General features: G+C 36.5%; 3 protein-coding genes across 4 annotated transcripts in view; 1 reads left to right on the top strand and 2 right to left on the bottom strand.

The window, feature by feature from the left end:
• The window catches only part of LOC134655442 (uncharacterized), a 32912-nt gene extending 15411 nt beyond the window's left edge, over positions 1 to 17501 (bottom strand). The window contains exons 1-11 of the mRNA XM_063510911.1: positions 17323 to 17501; positions 15917 to 16087; positions 15055 to 15176; positions 14562 to 14678; positions 6327 to 6444; positions 5144 to 5211; positions 4471 to 4595; positions 3734 to 3866; positions 3107 to 3219; positions 1231 to 1372; positions 374 to 508 (exon numbers count right to left, since the gene is read on the bottom strand). Coding sequence (XP_063366981.1) covers positions 374 to 508; positions 1231 to 1372; positions 3107 to 3219; positions 3734 to 3866; positions 4471 to 4595; positions 5144 to 5211; positions 6327 to 6444; positions 14562 to 14678; positions 15055 to 15176; positions 15917 to 16087; positions 17323 to 17488 — 1410 coding nt within the window. The 5' untranslated portion in view covers positions 17489 to 17501. The remainder of the gene's footprint in view (positions 1 to 373; positions 509 to 1230; positions 1373 to 3106; positions 3220 to 3733; positions 3867 to 4470; positions 4596 to 5143; positions 5212 to 6326; positions 6445 to 14561; positions 14679 to 15054; positions 15177 to 15916; positions 16088 to 17322) is intronic.
• LOC134655259 (uncharacterized) lies at positions 11125 to 13328 on the bottom strand. Of its 2 annotated transcripts, none has more exons than XM_063510708.1 (3): positions 12698 to 13328; positions 12426 to 12607; positions 11125 to 12193 (listed from the first exon to the last, which is right to left on the bottom strand). In XM_063510708.1, the coding sequence occupies exons 1-3, from the start codon at positions 12749 to 12751 to the stop codon at positions 12163 to 12165; spliced, it is 267 nt and encodes an 88-aa protein (XP_063366778.1). In that variant the 5' UTR covers positions 12752 to 13328; the 3' UTR covers positions 11125 to 12162. The 2 variants fall into 2 exon arrangements, with proteins under 2 accessions (XP_063366778.1, XP_063366777.1); XM_063510707.1 differs by having other exon boundaries at positions 12653 to 13328.
• A 4860-nt stretch (positions 17502 to 22361) lies between the features above and the next one.
• LOC134655331 (uncharacterized) lies at positions 22362 to 24234 on the top strand. Its single transcript, XM_063510782.1, has one exon. It carries the CDS (start codon positions 22369 to 22371, stop codon positions 24232 to 24234), a length of 1866 nt encoding a protein of 621 aa, XP_063366852.1. The 5' UTR covers positions 22362 to 22368.
• The last annotated feature ends 2258 nt before the right edge of the window (positions 24235 to 26492 follow it).

Consider the following 26492-nt stretch of genomic DNA (forward strand, 5'->3'; position numbering starts at 1 on the left):
TTGTTCGCTTACGTAAGGCGCAGCGTAAGTCAGTAGTTAAGCAGATGTCATGTCAAAAATAATCAGACCTCAACTTTATTTTTAAGAATGTAAGAGCGTCTGTGTGCCATTTTGAACGTCTAGCTCGGTTAGCAACATCACAAAAATAGTTATGCACAATTGTTACCGCTCCCTGCGCGCGCATACGTCGGTTGTAATGGAATTAAATGCATTGATTTGTAACTATATGTTATACTACAGTATTTACATCGATACCCAGCAAGCTAAAGCCGTACTGAACGCTTAAGGTCCAGTTCATGAAGTATAGCAACATAGCATACATATCTATGTCTACAATAGTTAGTAAATATACTTATAAAAGGAGAAGACTTACAAAATACATTGCGTCGGCTATAGCCCCTGCCAGCAACGGCAGCAGGGAAATTTGGAGTCCGCCTCTGCGCAGAACGCCCCGCCACTGCACTAAGGCATAGCAGGATAGCAGAGCGCCGAGCACTCCTCCCCATATCTAGCAGAAATTATGAAATTTATTTTATGGCTCTTCTACACGATGGGCCAACGCCGGCCACTCCAAGGGACGCAGCCATGCGGTAGAATGAGATAGCAATATCACTTGCTCCCTTTAACGCATAAATGCGTCCCTTGGAGTGGCCGGCGTTGGCCCATCGTGTAGAGGAGCCATTATGATACGTCGCCAATTAATAACTGGGAGCCTATGTAAGATGACAATCGTACATTGACAAACGCCAAACGAAAAGAAAAAACCGGACAAGTGCGAGTCGGACTCGCCCACCGAGGGTTCCGTACTTTTTAGTATTTGTTGTTATGACGGCAACAGAAATACATCATCTGTGAAAATTTCAACTGTCTAGCTACCACGGTTCATGAGATACAGCCTAGTAACAGACTAACGGACGGACAGGCGTAGGCGGACAGACGGACAGGGGAGTTGTAGTATAATATAGGATCCCGTTTTTACCCTTTGGGTACGGAACCCTAAAAATGTATCGAGATGACTGATGCTACGACAAGTCACGTGACTAAGTAGTCGTCTTGACTTAGTCCCCTGCTGTGCTAGGTTACACTCTCACTCTACCCATTCATAGCGTACCTATTTCCACCCTTAGCCAAATACTGTGTGGTGAACATGTACAATTGTACACGTCTGCTAGGGGTTGTGCACAAATCACGCGAGGTGTTTTCGGCTACTTTGTGCTAGTTTTCACGTACCTCAAGTCCTTTAAGCACACCAGCGCTAGGCATCTCATGCTCGACCCTCAGGGTAGTTGTGACGGAGCGGGCATACGTCTGCTTCGTGGCGTACTGCGCTTCGATCGTCATGTGCGTGCTGAGCGACTTGCTTCTCTGCATGCTTATAATACAATTGTTTCATTAGATAGTAATAAAACTTCTTATGCCATAAAAACACCGTCTTGTTTCAAATCAATCCTAAGCTAAATAAAGCTATAAAATTTAACCTTCGTATAGTTGAGGGCAAAATGCCCCGTATTCTTCAGACAACGTTCGTGGCAACTTATAAAAATTATAAATTCACTCGTACGTGGCATTCGACCATACAGATCTTATTATGATAGTGGCAGAACTACTAACCATTTATAATAATAAAATCTAGTAAGTAGTATTTAAGTCCTGATAACCGTAGTAAAGCCATTTAAAACGGTAATAATCTGTCTCTCTTCTCTCTTTCACTTGTTTACATAAAAAGTTGATCTCTATGTAAGAGCTCATTTAGACGGGGCGAGATCTCGCATGCGAGTTTGATTACATCGCGTCGTTCGATCGGTCGGCTGAACTGATGTCAATGGTCCAAAATGGAACTAAAATCGTATACGAGTTCGCGCGCCGTCTAAATGAGCCCTTAAGGATCTTATTAAAACAGTGTACAGCGTACACAAAGAGCATACAGAGGAAGAAAAGGACTCATTGCTCGCAAACCATCCCTATTCTTTTCATAATACAGCACAGAGCATACAATTATTATACTTATGTTGGCGACTGTACCTAGTACAAAAGCTGTCAAAATGCCTGCGATCCCACCAAATTGGACAACCATTGTCATCCCACGTTCTTGTGACACATAACATATATTATTATGTCGACAGAGTAACACTGGAAACGCTCTAAATAAAACATTTCAGAGACTGAGAAACTGAACTGTAGTAGTTTAATATAAAGGTATTTTTTACAACAAAGGAAATATCTTTGAGACATGAAATAAATTTAGTTGACATGCCTCCCACGTGTTGCTAAATTCATTGAGGTAGGTATACATTTTCTTACCATTTAGAACGATCAAGTAATAATAATAAGTATTAATGCTTCACTGATGAAAAAGTGTCATTCAATAGAACTTGCTAACTATGTAAACAAACAGTCATACTAAAATTGACACTGAATGACAATTTACTAACTTTTGTTTACATAGTTAGCAAGTTCTAATTGAATGACACTTTACTACACTACCAATACTTCTAAAGTTCATTAGGTGTGATTTAATTATGATCGGCCATATATCAATCTTGAACGAGAATGCATTATTATTACCCTTTAGCTTTTTTGGGTGAAGATAGATGAGGGATGAAATTACATTTATGCATGACGTTGCAAATACACCGGCCTTTTGTTCATATACCTACCTAAATATTAGCTATGGATTCTTTCGTTAATAAAAATAATCAGTGTCATATCGATGAAATGAGTGCCACGAAAAATAATACTGCTTTTTTTCGCAATTGCTACCTTCTATGATATTCTAGAAAAGTATATTTAAGAAGAACAATATAGTTTTTACTTGAATGACACTTAAAATAACAGTTGATATTAAGTATTAGGTACCTACTCGTAAAAATAAATAAATATTTTAGGGACAAATATGGGCATCAAATGTTTATATTTTTTCAAACATCGTTCAACATTTCTTTAAGGGTTGTTAAGTATGTACATTTATTTAACTTTTTTGTGGACATTTTCTGATAAGAGGGAGAGAAATGTAGACATATATCGTTTCCACATCCCTCTTATCAAAAAGTGTCCGGCGAAAAGATATACGTAACCCTTATGTCAAGAAATTTGTATAAAATTTTACCGTAAATGTATAAGAAGTGTCCTCAGGTAGATCGTGTTGGTAGAATTAGTAGAAGACATAGAGTTGTGTACGACGTAATACCGGCGAAACTTGCTCGACGGCCACGTCGCTCGCTGAAAACGAAAATTAATCACGTAGGTAGGTACGTTAAATTATTATACCTATATCAACTTTGACAAACTGCTTTCTGTACAGAACATTTTACGTTGATGGGTTTAATTTTGATAATGCTATGCTCGGAACATTGATTACTAACTTATATTAGGTATGAGACATACACGTGCATTGGAAATTGGTGAAAGAATTGGTGCTCATGTAGGAATAGGAACTATTTACCCTTAAATTTTGTATGGGAACGTGAGCGCTCACATTCGCTCACACATTTAAGAGTCTCACGAACCTAGCTTCTGCCATATGATCGAAGTAAAGCTCTCAGATTAAAATGAAAGTAAAATGGCCGCGGCTAGCTTCATGTAGAGCCTAGTAAGGAGTCTGTCAAGTCTGTGGATGGTAGTCCATAGTAGGTATACCTATACTCATAATATAAAGAAAACTTTGTACCTACAGTCAAGTGAACCGTTTTAATTATTCCGAAGTGTATTTGCACGTCCACATTAAATGAAATACCTGAACAAGACTTCCGCTGGGTTTTCGCAAAGTTACCGGTAATGGGGTAAAATCACCGCCCCTTTGTAAGTGTACCGCTAGAGTGTCTCCATCCGACAGGGGTAGATCGGTCATATTGTAAACACACTCTCGTCTGTAAAGAATGGTAATAAATAAATATTTAGGGACAATCTTACACGGATGAAACTTAGCAAAGCTTATATGGACACAGTGTAACAAGGTAACAGTGAACCGACGCCTTTGATGTCTGCGTAAATGCCGACACCGCAGAAGAACACAGTAAAGTAGGGTTATTACAGACTTTTATACAACTGCCCAAGACTTACACTTGACTTACTATAAGATACGCTATAGCCCTGTAAGTAGTACCGAGCTACTAACAATGCCGATGTATGCAGCTCGGGTGCGCGTGACCCACCCCTCGCCCCTCGCACCCCGCACGGTTGCCCTTTCTAAACCGCTTCGTCGAATTAATATTGTTTTATAGACTGTGCTATGAGGTACCTAATAGGCGAATACTTTTGAAGTACTCAATGTTCAAATTATTTTTTATAGAAATAGAACAGAACATAATAAAATTAAACAGTACCTTTATTTGTATGATAATTGATAACTATATAAAAACCAAAATAAACGTTTAGTTATTTCGATTATTTAGTATGAGGCGTTTCAGAGGCTCAGTAAAAACACAGGATTGACACCATGCCTAAAAAAAAGGTTAACAAATCACAGCTTACGTAAAATCCTTGCCTATGGTTATTTCTATAGACGAAAAACAAGGTGAAATGGCATCCTTTGCATGCTGCAGTATTTTCAGGCCTCCGGCAGACGTGTGTATAATGAAAGCAAGTTTCAGTGATTCCTAAAACACATTAATTTCACGATTTGTACGAATTTGGTTTTATAAAACCATATTCCTGCGAAAGATGTTTCATAAGGAGGATTAGGATATATTATTATTTACACTTATAGTAAAGCTACTATCAGGTAAACTTTTAGACTTGGGCTAGTAAATAGTTCACTTGATTCAGAGCTTATGCTTATATTTTCTCTTTAATTACGAGTATCAATAGTTCACTTACAAAAATTCTACATTTTTTCTTAAAGGGAAAATGGCTTTCAGAATTTTTACAAAGTAAGTATTAATATAGGTAAAAATAATACATATATCTAAAAGTAACTAAGTAACTTTTTTAAATTTCTTCAGTTACACCTATGTAAATAATGAAGCATCGGACAGACAGACGCACGAGTGATCCTATAAGGGTTCCGTTTTTTCTTTTTGAGGTACGGAGCCCTAAAAAGGATGTAAGACATTTCTGTGCGTGAGTTTATTTTATTTTTTAATATTAGTTATAAGCTGACTGTACACTAGTAGTATACATATATATAATCCGTAAATGTACGTACTTTGCCCCGCGGCAGCTCTATTCCGGGATCCTTGTCATTAGCCGACTCAATTAGTAGAGGAGGCAGACCTGTAACAAACAAATACAAATTCTTTATTTCTAAAATAGAATAATAACAGTATTACATTTGTGCTGACTCCCACGCTAGGCATAGCCTGTCCTGCGGGAGAATTAATACGGTTTCCAGTAAAAACAATGATAATAATATACTTAGTAGGTATACTATCGGTTAGTTACAACAATGAGGTTTTAAAAAAACAGATAGATAAAGTAATTTAGTTAAACAAAAAACAGTGTCAAAACACTCCTCATTCTTTCGAGTTCTAATTAATCATAATCGAGGACTAGGTCGATGGGGTCAATTCAAGGTTGGCAATGTCAGTTTAATAATTATATTACGACCGGTTTGACGACCAGTCTGGCCTAGTGGGTAGTGACCCTGCCTGTGAAGCCGTGGTCCTGGGTTCGAATCCCAGTAAAGGCATTTATTTGTGTGATGAGCACAGATATTTGTTCCCGAGTCATGGTTGTTTTCTATGTATTTAAGTATTTGTATATTATATATATCGTTGTCTGAGTACCCACAACACAAGCTTTCTTGAGCTGACCGTGGGGCTTAGTCAATTTGTGTAATTGTATTGAATTTTGAAAGTTTTAAAACGATAGCCCGCTAAGGCCCAGCCAAAAAAATTAAAAAAAAATTACGGCGCGGAACTTGAAACTCTACTATAAGAAATAGAGTTGAAATATATTGTTTCGTTTCAAAATATAACGAAACAAAACAAACCCAACTCTGTTTCAATTAAATATTAATTAAATATCATCGAACTGAATACGTTCTATAACTAGGACCGAGAGCCATAGGAGGATAAACAAAAGAATATCAAGACGCACAAAGTTACCTAATATTGGAGTCGCGACACCTGCGGTTCTAGCACGGTCACATTTTTATCGCCGGTCACCATGCCTATCACATTCTAACAAGTATATAAGTGCGGAAGTGACAGGCATATTGACAAGCGATAACAATCCTACCATGCTACCGCCGCTGAAGTAGAAACGAAAGAAGAAGAAGGGGAAAATGAGCACGAGAAATAATTGCAATGAACTACTGAAAGGACACTACTGATTGATTGGATAAATTATTTTAAATAATTAGTACCTAATTCAAATTTTGAACGTACCCTTATGAGCCACTAAACCACGCTGGAGCCACAGCCTACACGGGCCAGCGGCGTCACTCGGATAGAAGTTGTTTACACACTCGCTGGCTAGCCTGCGGCATGCTATGTAGTCGTGTATCTGTGTAAAACGAAAAATATTATGGACAAATGTTAGCGCTTGACACCCTACAGCTAAACGCCTAATCTAATCTACTTGACGAAACTGAGAAGACACAAGACAGCAATAATTAAGTATAGAGTAGGTACATCTCGCTCACAAATCATGTCTCATTTTCAAGGTTACATTTATTTACACACTAGGTATCATTCGCTTCACAGAGACACTTTGCATAAAAAATCTTGAAAGGGGTTGAAGTGTATCCATAACATATTATATAAGATAAAATGATTCGATTAATTCCTCTCACCTATTTTTAAATCCAAGTAGTAATTATGAATGATCAATTTCAATAAGTATTTACATTTTGCGACGGAGTTGGCATAAACGTGTTGTCATTAAACTAATTCATCGTAAATTAACCGTACCGTAACGCTGTCGCAAATGATTGATCAGCTAAACGAGTTTCTACCACATACCCTTTACTTTATAAAATAAGGGTATTCACTAAGAGACTCAACACACTAGTGCCAGCCTGCAACACTCTCAAGCGTCATCCGAGCGTCGGCGTCTAGTCAACTCTATGGCTGCTGCTCGACGCAGCAAAACTATTTTAGACACCGTCGCTCATAAAGACTGGCTCTTAAATATAGTTCACCAGGCTCCGCCGGCACCAATAATACGCTGTTTGATGTTGTGAGCACGTTACTATCGCTGCTGCGTCGGTGCTCACTAGACCCTTATTCTCATCATTTAATTATCTTCCTCACGTTGTCTCGTGTTTGCCATGACTCATAGGACCCCAGGGTCATGGGACTGTCTTTACGAAAGCGACTGCCATCTGACCGTCGAACCCATAAGGGAACTAGAACTTATTGGGATTATTCCGACTTCCTCACAATGTTTCCCGTGAAAAACCACTGCTAACTGGTTTGCACCCGCGGCCTCCGGATTGACCCCGCACGATCTTATCGCTATGCTACCAGCGCTCTTTACTAGACCCCAACTAGGGCATGCAAAATCGGTATCGGGAAACGTTTCAAACCCAGGAAAACTCTAACGCTCGAAATACGATAGTGTGGAGGGTCCCTAAGACATTATAATAACATAATCCCTCCTCCAAATCTTGTTACATCCAAAGTTACCGTCCCATACCCGCCACCTGCGCCTTTTGTGATGAACATACCCCGCAACGGAGCTAGCAAAACCGTAGCATATGACAGTTTTGTGTCAGGGTTGGCGATTCTGATGAACCATTTTGCTTTAACTTTGTTGTATGTAAGATTAATAAAATTGATCGAGAACCTTGTTGACCCTCTTCCGATATAACCCGGTTTAATTTACTGTCAAAATAATATAAATTAACAGGTCAATGTCAATATTAGATGCGTTTCAATGTATCTGTTATTTTGTTTATAAAATCACGTTTTTTTACGCATTTCTTTCAAATATTAACATGGAATTTTCACTGCTTGAAAATATTGGTGTGTTTGAAAACAAAGAAAAAATATTTTTTGTACTTTAGTTTATGCGTAGTAGTGATAACCCTGACGTACAACTGCTACAGATTTGCTAGCTCGGTTGCGAGGTATGGTGATGAATCACTGACATACGAAACTAACTACGGGCCCGATTCGGATTTTGAACTAGACATCTATTAGATATTATCTATTAGACATCACCAAGATACAACAACGATATTTTTAAGATCTAGCCTGTCAAATTTGACATTTCCGTGATTCTGATTTCCGTGATGCGATTTTACTCATTGAGTAACGTACTTTCAATATTAATTAAACGTTTTTTGATATCCTTTATATTTACGGAATAATAGCCTGTTTGTAATGATTACATATGTATGTAGGCACTCACAATATACCTGTATAGTGCCTACATACAGATGTACAGTAAAATACCCAATTACAATTACATATAAATATATATTTAATTCCCTTATTGTAGGCAATACGGTATATAGGCTTTATATAGGTACCATTTATAGGCTTCAGGCGTTCCTGATACTATTGTAAGTACGTAACAATAGTATCAGCGACGCGTGTATCTAAATAAAGTTTGACACCAAAAATACAACGTAATGTACTGTACGAGTGGGAATAATCTTACTGACAGTGACATGTCTGGTAACACATCACTTATTGTACGAGTGGGAATTATTCTGTTGTCAGTAACATGACATCGGTAGAGTCAAGCGTGAGTCGGTCTTAAAGAAACAATAAAGTATAAGAAGCGCGAGGCTGGTTGGGATTTTACCGATTAATTACAATTTCCGTCAATAAGTTATGATAGTTATTAACAACATCGTTATATATATGACTGTGTAATGAATAATGATGATTCAAAACTAGAGTTTGTTTTATATTAGACTAGCTATGGCCGCGACGTCGTCTGCGTGGAATAATGATGATGATTGGTAAAAACTACCCTGTCTTTTCTCGGGGCCCAAACTATCTCCATACCAAATTTTGTTCAAATCGGTTCAGCGGTTTAAGCGTGAAAAGGTAACAGAAACAGACAGACACACTTTCGCATTTACAAATAATTATATTATTACTATGGATATCAAAGGTCCTTAGATATTTCAAATTTAGAAATATATTTAGGCTTCTTTGGCGTACTCGCTCGTATTACATTAAAGTCTATTAACTTTATTGAAAATTGTTATGGGGCGCAGTGTTTTATATTGAATTAAAGATGTTCTTCTATATATCACTTCGTTTATTATATATATTTAATTAAATTAGACACAGGCACTTAGCCTTTAATCAAGTCATGGTGGAAGAAGAAGAAGGTTGCCACAGATTAAAAACAAAACTAAGTTATCTGTCATTGACATGTCATCGAGGGATGTTTGAGTTGCTCTTTTAACACTCTTCCTCAACGCAATCATTCCTCGATATGAGACCAAGTTTGTCTACCAGTTTTACAAAAATAGTTTTACCTAAAGGTTTGGTGAAAACATCTGCTATCTGTTCTTTAGTACTAATGTATTCTACTTTGACAATATTTTGTTCAACCTTTTGCTTAATATAATTATACTTCACATCAACATGCTTTAGTCTTTTCTGGTCTGTATTTTTAATAGCTTTAATTGTGCTTTGATTGTCTTCATAGATTGTTACATTACTAATTTTTATATTTAAATCAGCTAATAGTTTTAACATAAAAGAAGCCTCCATAATCGCTTCACACAGAGCTACAAATTCAGCCTCTGTTGTACTTAGTGTAACTGTATTCTGCTTTCTTGATCTCCAGACTACACTATTATTAAATACTTTAAAAAGATATCCAGATGTTGATTTTCGGTCATCAGTTCTAGCAAAATCAGCGTCTGCATATCCTATCAATGGTACACTTGATTCATCTTTAGTATATAGTAAAGAAAAATTTACAGTCTGCCTAACATATCTCAGTAATCGTTTCAAAGCACGCCATAAGCCTGCATTGGGCTTAGATTGAAATCTACTTAGGTAATACACAGAAGCTGCTAAATCTGGCCTAGAGCCAACAGTTGCATACATAAGTGATCCTATTAATGATCTACATTTATGTTCATATGTCATATCAACAGTTTCATTTTCATCAAATTTAAAATTAATGTCCATTGGTGTATTTTACAATTTTCCATATTCCATATTGAATTTTTTCAGTACATTTTGTAAATATTTAGATTGGTCTATTGAGATGCCTTCGGAGTGTTTTTTAATTGATATACCTAAATACATTAAATTTTCATTTCCCATGTCTTTCATGCGGAATTTGGTTTTCAAGAAGTTTTTTACTGACTCTACATCTTTTAAGTTATCACTGAGGATCAATAAATCGTCTACATATAATAGTAAGTATAAGTTTCCCTTCGTAAACAAGCAATAGTCATTATCTGATCTTTTAAACCCATATGAAATAATTGTCTCATTAAATTTCTCATACCAATATTTCGGTGACTTTTTCAACCCGTATAAAGATTTTTTAAGGTTTAGTACATAGCCATCCTGTATATCCATTCCCTCTGGAGGTTTAAGATATACATCCTCATCTATTCTTCCATATAGAAACGCTCCTTTCACATCCATCTGATGAATATGGTAATCTCTCCTAGCAGCAACTGATAACAACGTTCGAAGTGTCTGTAGTCTTAAAACTGGTGAGTATACATCTTCAAATTTCTCTTGCTGTTGGTAACCTCGAACTACTAGTCTTGCTTTACAAATAGTATTATTTCCTGTATCCTTTCTTGTAAACACCCATTTTGCATCTAATAATTTTTCATTTGGTTTTGGTACTATCTCAAAAGTTTCGCTTTCCTCCAATACTTTCAGTTCTTCAACTACGGCTTTTTCCCAGTCTCCTTTATCTTCTCTTTCTTGAATATCATTATATGTAACTGGCACATCTTCATGGTAACTACTAAGTAGAGCAAACATCGCTTCATCATTATTTTCTTCTAAATCAAGTACATAGTCATCTTGCCATTTTGGTTTATTAATTTTTCTTTTCTCTCTTCCTGTTTCATTGCTTCTGACTTCTCTTTCTGGTTCATTTTCTTGTATATCATTTGATGTTTCTGTATTTTTAATTTCTTCTATCTTATTTTCTGCCAATTTTATTTTCAAATTCTTATTTTCTTGTTCAGTTTTGTCTTCTGTTTCTTCCAAAATGTCATAAGCTGGTATGTTTACTGTCTTGTCCAATTTTATGGGTCTCTCATCAAATACTACATTTCTTGCTGTCACTGTTCTTTGTTTTTCTTCATCAAAAAGTTTATATCCTCCTATGTTGTATCCAATCATAATCATCTTCTTACTTTTATCATCAAGTTTCTTTCTCAGTTCTTTTGGCACATGATTATAAGCTGCACATCCAAATACTCTTAAGTTTGATACATCAGGTTTGCGTCCTTCCCATAACTCACATGGCGTTTTTTCTCTTCCTGAAACTGGACTCCTATTTGTTACATATGTTGCAAACAAGACTGCTTCACCCCAAAATTCTTTCTTCAAGCCAGAGTCTATTAGAATAGTCCTTGCCTTGTCCATAAGTGTATTATTCATTTTTTCTGCGACTCCATTCATCTCCGGATTGTATGGTACTGTATGTTGCATGACGATTCCATTCCTATTACAAAAATCCCTAAATTCATCCGAAAGATATTCACGGCCATTATCGATTCTCAGCTTTAACAAATTTGCATTAAAATGTTTTGTTACTGTATTATAATAAGTTTCAAACTTTTTGAAAACCTCTGATTTATTCCTTATTAAGAAAACCATTGTAAAGTGAGTATAATCATCTATGAATGTTACAAAATATTTGTAACCGTCCCAAGTCACAGGTGTAATCGGTCCGCAGACATCAGAATGTACCAATTCTAAAGGTTTCTTAGCTCTAGTCCCTAATTTATTAAACGGCTGTCTACGACTTTTCCCTAAAATACATGCTTCACATAAACTGTCATTTACAAATTTATTTTTTATTTCAGATAAACCATCTACCAGATTTTTACGTACAAGTACATCTAAATTTTGTGAACCCAAGTGACAATAACGTCTGTGCCATAAATTTGTATCTACTGTGTTTGCTAACTGACACGAATTTACATTAATTTTGCATTCAACTGTATATAGTGTTCCCTCTTTATTTCCAATCATGATTAAATAATTATGTTTATATACTCGTACCTTTCCATTAGCAAATTCAATCCTCAACCCGACACTTTCCATTTTAGACACTGATAATAAATTTTTCCTTACATCTGGAACATAATACACATTTTTTAATAAACATTTGTTTTCAGTTTTGCCTACTTTGAACACTACTTCCATATTTCCTATTCCAAAAGCCTCTAAAGTTATTTTATTTTTAGCAACTGCAATTTTTCTTGGCACTTTAAATTCTATATATTCTGTGAAATAATCTAGAGAGTATACTAAATGATCTGAGCACCCTGAGTCCACATAAAATTTTAAATTCGGTTCACCACTTACATTTCCGCAGAAGAATGCTGTCGTTTCATCATTATCCTCGACATAGTTGGTACTCCGTCCTTGGCTCGATCCTCTATTTCTTCCTTGGCTACCACGACCACGTCCTTGGTTAAATCCGGTTCCTCTGTATGATCCACTCTGTCCACGTCCTTGATTAAAGCCTCTTCCCTGGTTCCATCCGCCTCGTCCATGTCCTTGATTAACTCCATATCCTTGATTCCATCCACCTCGTCCATGCCCTTGATTAAATCCATATCCTTGATTCCATCCACCTCGTCCATGCCCTTGATTAAATCCATATCCTTGATTCCATCCGCCACGTCCATGTCCTTGATTTAATCCATATCCATGACTTTGTCTACACTGAAACTTTTTATGGCCCGGCTTACCACAAGTGAAGCAATTAAAAGCATTTAACTGTCCTTGACTTGTCTGATATTCATTAAATTTTTTCTGTTTCTCCTCCTCCGCTAATAATCTATCCTTCACTGTATTCAATTTCAAATCGCCGATGGTTTCTAAAGCTGTAACTATTGATTCATAAGATTTGGGCATTGATAAAAGTACATAGTTTATTTTTTCTTCTTCTTTTAATTCTGATCCGGCTTCTTCTAGTTGAGTACATATTTCTTGTATTTTTGTAAGATGTTCTTTTAACGATTTCGTATCTATATATTTCATGTCGCTTAACTGCCTTCTTAAAAATAATTTGCTTCTTACTCCTTTGTCTTTGAAATTGTCTTCTAAATTTTTAAACATAGCGTATGCTGTCTCTTGTCGTATGTATTCTAAGTGGCTGTCTGCCACTGCGGCAATTAAAATGGCTTGCGCTCGCGCTTCCATTTTCGCATTAGCTGTATTATCTGAGTATTTCACAGTTTGTATTGCCTCCAGGCACGAATTTTCCTTAAGTACGCTTTTGATTCTGAACGACCAATTGTTGAACCCATCTCCACTGAATTGTTCAACATTATATCTGCTATTGAAATTACTATCTTTCGCCATCTTGTTTTCTTACTTCTCTTGTTATACTGACGCCGTATTTTCACTTTCCTTTTTCTTACGCAATTACGATGTCTGGGTCCATAACTATTGAAAATTGTTATGGGGCGCAGTGTTTTATATTGAATTAAAGATGTTCTTCTATATATCACTTCGTTTATTATATATATTTAATTAAATTAGACACAGGCACTTAGCCTTTAATCAAGTCATGGTGGAAGAAGAAGAAGGTTGCCACAGATTAAAAACAAAACTAAGTTATCTGTCATTGACATGTCATCGAGGGATGTTTGAGTTGCTCTTTCATTTTATCCACGCCTTTGTGCTTTAAGGATTCAATTTCCAATAACCTCCGAATACACTCGGTTCAGGGCAAATACCTACTCGAAAAACAATCATTTGAAAAGTACAGCACTCTTCAATACCGTGAATAATTTGCATAAGTAAGTAGCTAGAAATATTATATTTGGTGCGCACATATTTGATATTCGTACATTCAATAATCTTAAGATAAAGTGCTCTCTATAGTTGTTTTCTTAAGTATAGCCTCCAGCATTCTCATTTAGACCCTGAAGAGACCTTAAGGGTCACAGGTTTTTTCCCTGATTGAGTTTTTTTTTAGTACATTTTGTCAAGTGTATGTGTAGTATTGTACACAGAGCTTCGGTCCAAAACCCGAGTCGTTGATGTTGGGGTGAAGACCGCCAGGCTAAAGTGGGACTGGGCTGGACATGTCTACCGGATGCATGTTAACAGATGGGCCAAAATAGCCACTAGCTGGCATCCCCAGTGTAGTCGAGGCAGAGGCAGACCGAGAAAGAGATGGCGGGACGACTTGGATGCATTCCAGCGCAATTGGCGGGATCTTGCTCAGCACAGGGAGGATTGGAAAAGGAGAGGGGAGGCCTTTGCCCAGCAGTGGGACACACACATAGGCTAATAAAAAAAAAATGTGTAGTATGTCTGTAAACAGTTAAGTTTAAGACAGAGGTATGTTTGTCAATTGTTTACGAGTATGACGGTAGAAAAATGATGCTAGTAAGCATTAGATAGTATATAATGAAACCGAAAGGTAGGTACATATAGAGGTTATAGAGTGAAATAAAAATATCAATCAAATGAGTGGATACTCACAATGCACAGATACTCGTGTTTGATAATATCCAGTAAAGCTAAGGGATGCAGGGCACCTTCGTACTTCGGGCGCGTGCTCACGAAACTCTTCGGGACGCAGATATCTCTTACAGCCATCTAGCAAAAAGCGACAACGTTAGCAATAGTCACATAAATAATAATGAAAAAATATCAAATAATCAATCTCTCTTTCTCTCTCTCTGGCATAAGAACACAAATTCGATGATTTCTCCGAAAACCATTAATTTTCGCTTACAATACAAATTATTGTACAGCCTGGTAACTCTTAACAACTGAATTGTCATTAGAGATAACGATTAGAGAGAATAGTTAAACTGGTAATTACAAATTCCTGAACTAATTAGGATTTCCTATTTTACAGCCACCAACTCGGGCAGTGAGAGGAGTCAAATTGTTAGCCTTCCTTATTTAAGACACAAGTTCGTTTACAAACTCAGTAACTGATAAACGGACTTTATCAACACTCACTGACCTCATTTTTTGCGCATACGCACGCCGCGCACCGCACGCACGCGTTGTTGACGGCCTTGAAGCCCCGCGCGCACTTCACGCAGAGCACCTCCTTCATCGGAGACCCGTCGAAGTTCTGGGTCACTGCACGAAAATGGTAAGTACGTCAGATCATTCATTAACAAAACCTATGCTGGTCAATGAAACAGCTTCCAACATCATCCTGCAGCGCGAAAGAATAGGTACAAAATTGGCGTATAATCTTCGACGCACCAAAGTAATTTCGAGAAGCTTGCCCTTTTGGACAAATACGCGATATGCTAAAGACTAAGTAGGATAACCCAGAGCCTATTAAAGCCATAGAACTCAAATTAATATTAAGGTTCTATAACAAATTGGTGAAATATATCGCAACATGGCTTCGTTGCCATTAATATATTATAGGTCACTTGTCTGCCACTACCTATTTCTACAAATAAAAAAGTTCACTAATAAGGAATCAGTATCTAATGGCTCCTCTACACGAATGGGCCAGCGCCGGCTACTCCAAGGGACGCATTTATGCGTTAGAGGGAGCAAGTGATATTGCTATCTCATTCTACCGCATGGCTGCGTCCCTTGGAGTGGCCGGCGCTGGCCCATCGTGTAGAGGAGTCATAATCCACTGGACATCGTCGACACGCCGTCTGCCCGGTATTAGATTGGCACCTTTTTGGGACGCAAGTTGCGTGACGGACTGACGGTGCACCGTCTGTAGAAAGTAGAAACTGGTATCGTGCCACCACAGAACCATAGTCTTTACAGTGACATGATCGTAGCGCTTCCTTTCCTATAGGTACAAACCTACATACTGGGAAATAATTATTTTCGAAATAGGTTCTAACCCGACACATAATCCGCAGGGCATCTCCTACACACTGTCCGCCCGGCATTTGTTTGGCACCGTCTCGGCACGCAGGTTGCACCGTCTGTAGACACCAGAGCTGTGGCACCGCATGGTTTGCATCGCCCAGGGTTCAGGGGAATGCTAGACTCTTCACAAGAACATGAAAAACCTGGAAATTATAGGTCGTTTAATCGGAATGGTTGATGACAAGGTCGATTTTAATTTAACCTTTCGTACTTTGACGATCGTCTTGGCCAGTTGGTAATTGGCGCGCATCCGGCGCATATCACGTATGACTGTCACTTCATTTCGCATGCACCAATCAGCGTTAGCGATCTTCAAGGTCGTATCAAAATAAGATCGAAACCGTAACAGATTGATAAATCGGAATCGGACTCAAGATATTGTAGTGCGAGGTGTGAGTGTTTTATATTATCAAATGAAATGAAAAATGAAATGAAATCTTTATTTCAGGCAACTAGTGGCATTATGCTTAGGTATATTTTTTTTTAATTTTGTTATCTATAATTCATAACGTACGTGTTATTATTACATCAAATAACCTTTTTCACGAGTGTTGGAATTGGAACTAAGTAATTTATAATCTGGTTTTCGTTAGTTAATTTATTTTGCTACTTATATTGTAAAATATCTGAATTATAAGATAAGATTGGGTACCTCCTGTTATAATATTAATAAATTTGATGGTTGCACTGGCCTCAAAACTTTTATTTAGTTATTATTATTTCTGTAAGTTCATTCGCAAAGAAATACGCAGATAACTTTTAGTTACGACACTCAAAATGAGAAATCTTTCCACTCTAGCGAGTCGTAAGCGTTAGAGCGCTACAACGAACCTATTTGTCAAGTTCATGATTCGGATTATCTTTTGTATTAGGACGTGTAATCACAGTTCTAGCTCAGAAAGGGTTATAAATTTATATTTCACGTTTTTAAACAATATAAGTCTTGAATAAAATATATACATGATGGAGACCTTTTATGAAGTTATATTACCTTTGGAGTTGGACCATGAAAACCACCAATTGTTATTCTGCCTACTACGCTATAAAAATAACATTTATGCTTTCATGTAAAATGTTATAATTACTATCTCGTACTAATAAAAAAAAATTTATTTCGGAACAAGTATAATAATTCCAAACAATATTGTTAGTAATACATTACAGCTACATGTTAGTAAGTACAATAAAATTAATCATTAACATAACATAACATTTTGACAATGAGATCAAGATTTATAATAAAATTAAAATTAATTGAAATCATGAATATGTAATAAATAAGTAAAATAAAATTGACTAATGACTCTGGCGTGTGCCCAATTTTTTTAATAACCATATATAAATGCCGGTTAAAGTTTAATTTGCGTTGAATACTTACCATCACTAGAAGTCACCATCGAAGCGTTAACAGGGCACGACTGACATGCCATCGTTCCCGTCTCATAATATTCACCCACCTTACAAGAACCTGGCAATTCTAATACCATTACACGTTCTAAATGAATTATTAACACAATATAAACCAGACAAGGAACTCGCGTCATAATTTAAACGAATTAATTAGTGTTAATGTTAACACTTGACGACGAAATTCACGTTCAGTTTTATGGAAGGGTTAACGGTGCAGAAATTGTTAACATCGACATAACTCTGCTAAAATGATGTTGTAAAGTTAGAATTTGCGTTAACAGTACTGGCAGTTGAATGGGAATTAAAAACAAATTGTAACTGGTTTATTGTTTTGTTTTGTTTGGAGCGTTGCTTAGCAACAGCGTTGCAGTGTGGTAGAGCGCAGTTGCGAGTACCCTCCGAATGTGCTTACTCTACCGTGACATGATATCGACAACCGACATTCGTAAAGATAATAGTTATTTGTTTTACAAGGGGGCAAAGTTGTTGTTTAACTGCTCGTGCTAATATTAAAGCGAAAGATTCCAAAATTGAACCACGAGCGTAGTTAGTGGATCGAAAAATAGAATCTTGAGCGTTGCGAGGGTTCCAAAGCACTCGAGGGTTAAACAAAATTTGCCCCCGAGTGAAACACAAAGTTTTTCACCACCAACCCGATGAAAATATTACCTAACTGTAAGATATCAAACAAAATCCAACCAAATCAAATCCAAATTCATGTAATTAAATATTTATCATTCAAAATCATCATTTAAAAGTCAATTCTACCAGCAAACATAATATAACAACTCAAAATTTGCATTTGATTACTTTGCCTCACATGTGAATAAGGGGTGATCCATTAATTACGTCACACGAATTTCTAGGTTTTTTGACCCCTCCCCCCCTCCTTGTCACACTTGGTCACATTTGGCAAACCCCTCCCCCCTAGTGTGACGTCACATTTTTTCTACGAAATCGCCAAATCGAATTAAGTAAGTACCTAAGTATTATTAATATTTTATCAAAATATTTTTGACGATATAAATATTAGTAATTTTATAACCCAAAACTGCTTAGGAAAGAAAATTAAATGAATAAAAACGATTATCGTTTTAAAAACTTGTTATTTAAATGTACAGCGAATAAAATAATTTAAATAAATTTTCGGTTACTGATGAAGTTAAAGTTACGTCACAAAGTTTGTGTCGCCCCCCTCCCCCATGTCACAATATGTCACATTTTCTTGACCCCCTCTCTCCCCCTAAACGTGTGATGTAATTAATGGATGACCCCTAAAACGCAAATTTGCTATCAGTTTTTGAAATATTAGAGAGCCTTTACCAGTTGGTGTGGTGAAAACCATTTTGAAAGAACCCGCCACTCCTATACAAGTCCTTTGTCTTGTTGTGTACCTTGTCTCAATAAGGTTAAGGGTTCATTTAGACGATGCGAGAAGTTTCATTACATTGCGGGTTTTGATTGGTCGGTTGAATTGGACGTAACCAACAGTCCGCAATATGTAACTAAAATCGCATACGAGTTTTCGCGCCGTCTAAATCGGCCCTAAGAATAACACGAACCCGTTGCTAAAAAGCCGCCCCCGTACTAATCGCAGTTAGGGCTAATTTAGACGGCGCGCGAACTTGCATACGATTTTAGTTACATTGCGGACTGTTGGTTACGCCCAATTCAACCGACCGATCAAAACCCGCAATGTAATGAAACTCGCATGCGAGTTCTCGCATCGTCTAAATGAGCCCTTACGCTCTTTTGTTTTATAACAACATGCTGTAATAACAAGAAATTTGGCATGAACATTTTACGTAACATATTATTATATCTATGCCGGGTACTAAATTTTATTGATAAAAATTGTAATACCTACAGAGAAAATAGAGCGAGTTAAAGTTTTGTATCTAACATATATAAACAAAAATTCGAAAGCTAATATCTTAGATGTAATATGCCACAACTTGTTTTTACTAAAAAGTTTTTTTTTTACTTTTATAATTACATGTACCTATGGAGTGCGACCTAAATATATTTATTATCAAAAATGTTTACTTCTAAACTAAGTAGCAGCTCACAAAATCGACATATGTTCAAAATGGGTGCCGTTCAATTTTAATACAAACATTTTGCATAATTACATTTAACTACTTTTAAAACTCATAATAAACATAATGTATAGAAACAAAATCCATAATATTATTCGTTATAATAATTAAATTACAGAATGTTATATAATCATAAAAACGCTGTGTATAACGATCATTAGGAATAATTTTACTTGTTATAAGATACAGTTAGTATTATGATTAAAATGCAGAACTATATTTTTAACGAATGATCGGGTAACATAATATAATATGACATAAATTATAAAAGAACTTACATATTCTACCTTAAGGCAGGTCGCCGTTAGGTACGACGACGAGCGAAGCGAGGAGGAGTGTTAGGTAGAACTGCGACCCTACAGCGCGCGAGCCGAGCGAGTGAAGCGAGCGTGCCGCGGCAGCGGCCGGCGAAGCGCCAGAACCGACTTATTTTATAATAATACACATTTTATTACCCTCTCGATCATGAGAGATGGTAATAAAATGGAGGCTGATGATACTTTTTTAAGAATAAATAAAGAGTAACCTTAAATTTTAATAAGTAGAAAAAAACAACGTTTCATTTTGTTAGGTATATTTATTATACATGCCAATTAATCAAATAAACTGACATTTAACATTACACATGCATATAATCGTAGAAACTTTAGTTATGTTTTAATTGTAAAGATGCAATGGCTCGCAAGAATTCACATTCCGAGTACTGATTTTTATTTGACAATATATTTTCAATCCTTTGCTGTTGTTTGATATTAGCCTTCTTTTGTTTTGGTGGAGTCTGGCCATTGTAAAAGCATTCAATATTTCCCAATATTACCTTAAATTCGATAAGCAATTCATTTGACAGCGTGTAGAAGCCGGGCTTAAGAGGCCGGTATCGATTTTAGTCGCAAAAATGTAAAATTGATAGATTGAGTCGATGAAATTGTCCACCTTTTGTTACGTAATAGAAACAATAAGTACTGAGCGCCTACCGCGAACCACGTTCGACGTGTTGCCTCTCTGTCGCACTTGTAAATTCGTACGTAAGTGTGACAGGGAGGTAACACGTCGAACGTGGTTCGCGGTAGGCCCTCTGGTATCTATTAGCACGTCTTCTTATCTTGCATTTGTACAGATCATTTTTTTGAAAACTGACTCACTAAATTAGTAATGTTTTTTTTTTTCTGATGGACGTTTAGGTAAACGCGCGTAAAGCACTGATTTAGTCGATCTTATTCGTAAATTTCGTGAAGTTTGGACTGCTAAAAATGGTAATTTTGTATTACACATATCCTGTACTCCAACTTTCATAGACTACATTTTTGTTATATGATATTGAACAAGAGTAAATGAAAGTTAGACGAAATCAATTTTCACCAGAAATTACTTCAAAACAAGTGAACATTTTTCGTGAAAATCGACTTAATTTCAACGTAATTTTGATACTTAAACAATCTACAACATTTCCTGAAACTGTTCTTATACATCATTTTTTATAATTTATAACTATAATTTTTTGATGAATTTTTAAAAACTGCCCCTTCTCGTCATATATTGCCGGTGACGCACGCTCGGGACCTTATTATTAAAAAGCAAGATGAGAAGACGTGTTAATAGAAACCAATACTTGTTATTTAGATATTACGTAACAAAAGGAGTACAATTTCAACGACTAAATCTATCAATTTTACATTTTGGCTCTAAAATCGTTAACGGAGCCTTAATTTTGTTAATAATGCTATTTATCCTATGGTGCCACGATTCTGCATTATTCTGAGTACGTGGTAAACCAAGTTGGTTTAGTGTTTCGACACTCCATAGTGGTTTCTTTCCGTTCCCTAGAACATAATTATCGCTGAACGTTTGAACAATATCAGTGGCATCGGGTGAGATGGTTTCTTGAAATTTTTGGAAGTAGTTTATGATTTCGTCTGGAGCCAAAAAAGCCAAGGCCAACAAGCATCTCATTTCTATACAAAAATTCATATTTGTGCCATATAAGGTTGATTTTCCTTCATTTTGAATTATTCTGTAGATGATTTGCCCTAAATGGAACAAGCATCCATTAACAGTAACATTATCGAAATTTTGTTTCACACTTTGAATGGCGGCTAATTCAAAGTCCATGATAACGTTTTGTAGTAATAACTGAATGTTATTTTCAGAGCAAAATTCGTTAATTAGGTCAAATACCTTGTTGTATATTTTTTCTTATTTTTTCAGTAGGCGTTTATATTCTTTGAACATTATGAACTTCGTTTTTATGGAACGAGAACGTTATGAGCATTAAATAGTATGCAAAGTGATCATTATACTGATTGCCTGTTATGCAAATACATTACTATGCAACGGAATTATTATTATTACTGATATTATGCAATTTGTTCGTATTCATTTTGTTTTTATACTAAATAATCATTTCTGCATATCGAAATTATGCAATTCAAATTATGCAAAATGAAAATTCGAAAATAGTTGTTATTAAAAACATTACACACCCGTTCAAAATTTATTTGAGGAATAGCAGTTTTTGAGTAAAATTACTATGACCAGACTAACGGACGGACAGACGGACATGACAAATCTATAAGGGTTCCGTTTTTGCCATTTAGGCTACCCAAAAAAGTAATAGAGTTTTGGTAACCCCAACTTTACTCTTTAAAGTGTGTGTAAATAAATTCGGCATAAACTGTATCCAACGTTGTTTAAAAAATTACCGCTATCAAAACTGCACTAAAGGCTTGCGTCCATTAGCTCGCTTATTTGTCTACGTGACACGAAAATGCATCGCCACGGAGAACAAAGCCTGATTGATGGTCCATACTGATGGAGCCATTATCTCAGGCGTATGGTTTTACGGCTTAAAAGGCCATTTCATAGCTCTCCGTTAGTCAAACTACGACTATCACACCTCATGTAGGTACTTTTCCAAAATGAATAAACTACCTTTAGTAATCTTACTACTGTTTTCTTGTTACTTGCTCATAGTAGCTAATCTGACAATCCCTTTGGAAGAAAAAACAAAAGATGAAATGGTAAAATGTGCCGTAGAATTGGCTAACGCTAATTTTAATGTCAGAAAACACACTGTTTTATTGTCAAATGAAGTTGAAGATCAAGTGTCAAACAAATTCTTGAAATCATTTAAAGGTACAGTTATTATAGAGACGAAGCGAGATGATGCACCGCCGAGACATGTAGTGGTGTTAATAGAGTCTTACATCTCCTTCATAAGGATTCTCAATGTCATGAAGCCAGATCTAAAAGGCAAGACCGTTCTGACCAGTGGAGCTAAGTTCTTAATCATCTTACTCAATCCAGTGAAACTTGAAAGGATCACCGGCATAATGTGGAGTTTTAACGCTGTAAATGTCCTCATCATTACAAGAGATGATGATAAAATCGGTCTATACACGTACTATCCGTATCGCAATCACACGCACTGCCACGAAACGCAACCTGTTCTCATTCGGCATTGGAATAAAAACTCATCTCTGAAATTCAAAGCTTTCCCTAACAAAATGAAGAACATGCACAAATGTCCCGTTTACGTATCCACGAATAAGCTGTATCATCCCACTACAGAAAAACTGATTCCTTTGCAAATGATTAAAACGACGATCGTGAAACTGCTGAGGGACCAAATGAATTTCACGCCAATGATTTTAATGAGCGATTATGTCAGCATAGACTCTGATCGCGCCAATAACTGGTCGGATTCCCTGAATGACGTCATCTCCGGGCTTGCGAATATCTCAACCTGCAGCATTCCTCTTGGAGTAGACCGGTTGGGGCTTCTAGACTATTCGATGCCGTATTTTCGAGTACGTCTCGCATGGTTAGCCCCGCCTATAGGTCCAGGGCCAGTGTGGTGGAGTTTATTCACACCTTTGAACAGCTATCTATGGCTGGTGTTACTCTGCATCGTGTTTTTTGTTACGTCTCTGCCATTTACGCTGAAGTTTCGCAGAGTAAAAAAGTTCTGCTACAAACATTTTAAGAACGTTCACAAAATACAAGGAGCAGCTTTTAGAACGTGGGGAGTAATGCTGGGACAACCTATCCGCGTGGCTCCTAGACGTTTCAGAGATTTTTACATCATCAGCCTATGGATATGGTTTACTTTCGTAGTCAGGAGTGCTTACCAGAGCGTTTTGATTGGCGCCTTGAAAACAGACCCTATCGTGGGTAACTTCGCCAATTTAAAGGAGACTGTTGATTACGGATACAAATTCGGAGGACGAGGTGGAATACTGACTCATTTTGAATATGATCCCTACATAAGCGAGCGTTTTGAAGTCATACCAGAAGCTGGTTTCGAGAAAGTGTTCACCGATATCGTTGAAGGTCGGAAGGAGTTTGTTTTGGCTACGTCTGTTGAATACGCATGGGCAAATTGCTTGGCAAAGGGTAAGAAAGAGCATGAATGCGGTCACGTTCTTCCTGACTCGATACTAACGGTACCACTCGTCATTTGGATGAAAACGAGTTCCCCATTCGTTCTTCCACTCTCCATCTGGCTTCCAAGATTCATTGAGAGTGGCTTGCTGGATCGCGAAGCATCTAAAAAGCCCTACAGTTCGTTGACTAAACTGTCTCCCGATCCTACACCCTTGACGGACCACCAGATCCTGAGTTGTATGCTCTGCCTCCTGATTGGCTATGCTGTATCCGTGGCAGTGTTTGTCATGGAGATGTTGAGGCCCAAAACAGCGGCCATTAAACAGCATATTGTGGTCCAGCGCACGTTAATAGTTGACAAAATCGTTGGAAATCGTAATCACAGGTTTGTTCATTAAGTTCTTTGCAGCTTCGACTGTGGTGGCATACTTGTATTATGCTAGACATTGAATATAGAGTAGTTTTCTTCGGTATTTGATACGGTAGGTATGGCTTCTAGGATGCTTTACATTATTGCTATGGTTTTTGCAATGTTAGATCTTACGTTACGAGTGAATCCGTATTAATTGAAAATTACTTTCCAATTTTGTTTGCGTATATTTAGCAATATATATAGGCTAAAATAACTCAACTATATGTACCTCTACCTGCTTTAAATTTGTTTGTTTTGGCACGTAGGGTAGGTTCTAGGACCTGGAGTATTCTAGGGTATTTGTTACTACTTTATTTATTAATACTTAGGATAGTGAAATAAAACATACATGTAAGTAGATAAAAATGTGTTTTATCTAATTCTGACATCAAAATATTTTATTTTACAACTACATTAAATTAAAACACAATTAATTGACTTACATAAATGGAAGCCGCTATGAACAGATCTACTAGGAGATACAAGGACGCAACAAAATTTACTTTCGCTGTAAAATTATAATCATAGGTAGGTTATGTTTATAAAACAACAATCTATTTCAAACTCTGCCCCTGTATCATTTTAAGCATGTACTAACATTTGGGAACATTTTTACAAAAATAGACATTGATTTGATAGGTATAATACAACAATGTAAAAATATAAAATTGTCAAGTTACGTCTAATACAATATATATTTTTCTACTTTAGTACATTATAGTTGGCACACTTTGATATAAATAATTTACTTAATTCAATTTTACATAATTAACAACTACTTATGAGTCTACATAAACTGTGGAATCAATAACAATTTGACGTTTTGAGTCGTGTGACGTTGTCAAATAAATAATATATATAATATTTTATAGCAGCATGACGCATGACTTTTATTGCGGGCGAAAATTATAGAAAAGTTGTCTCTCTCGCATGTCTTGTCTTGTCACGCTGTCAATTAGTGCTAACTCTCCTGACGAGCTTTCCAAATGCAAGTGAAGTGCGTTTTGTCCTCTAATCTCGTCTTGAAATTGTATAAAATTAGCACGTGTATACCTTTTCGTTATAAACAGAATATTATTATATCCCTGACATTTAATTCTGACGTAGATATAAACGTAGGTATAGGTACATTAATTGAATTTACGCAGCGCTCTCATGTCAATTTAAAAAGATTACGGATAGAAATTAGGTTTGGTTGACGTTCGTAAATAGGTACTATCTACCTACACAATAAAACAATTGTCTAGTAGCAGTTATATGGTACCCAGAATTTCTGTGAGCTCTAAGGATTCGGAAATGTTCACGGGATTGTACTTAGATATTTTGCCAACATTGTAAAAGAGTATCGGAAATCCAAGAAATGTGTAAATATTTCATAATTACTGGGCGACTTCCCTAACTTAATCGAGACACCGTCGTTAAATGTCTAATGTTCATGTCCTACCATTTCAGGAAATTAAATAAGAGCATTACATTAGAGCTTAGAATAAAAACATTGTGCGTCAACCCCGTCACTGGATTAGTAGCGAAGGTTTGCATAATTTAATTTAATGGCCATTGTAGCTGGTAGCTGCATTTACGACGCGTGTAAACCCGGTTTTACGGAGCCGGCTCATATCTATGGCCATTGTTAAAATGTAAATGTCGGAACATTAATAGTATGTTTGTTCAGCGGGAATAATTATTGTGTGATGTTTAAGTCTCTATACTTGATATTTCCTTTGTGAAGTTGTAGCCTCATTTGTCGATACTGAATCGATTCGGAAAAAGCTCTATGTTCATAATATGTCATAAGATCGATAAATAGGTTGTGGATTATACAACTAGGGCATAAAGCAACCCATTTTACCTGAGGCAAATTAGATCTATATTATAATATAGATCGAGGCTAAAATGTGACATTCCCGAGTTATATACTCTACTTTTCACTTCGATTGTGAGTAAAATATACAAAAATATCCAATATTTCAGGTTATGTTACCGTATTTATTCAAGACTAAAGAAAATTGTACTTGGGCCGGTCCGGTAGACGAACTAGAGTCAACAAGTGAAATAGGTATATTTCACATCTTTCACATAATTACTGCTTGATTAATGACTGAACCCAACCTCATTTGACGGAATGTTAGCAAGAGCAAAAATATATTCATTATGTAAATAATCTCAATCTGGGAAATACAGCTCAAGCTTGAAAGATACTCCCACTAACAGGCAAATTCGAACGCACACTGACAGAATGATATT

Source organism: Cydia amplana, chromosome 16 (genome assembly GCF_948474715.1).
Source record: "Cydia amplana chromosome 16, ilCydAmpl1.1, whole genome shotgun sequence".
Taxonomy (NCBI): Eukaryota; Metazoa; Arthropoda; class Insecta; order Lepidoptera; family Tortricidae; genus Cydia; species Cydia amplana.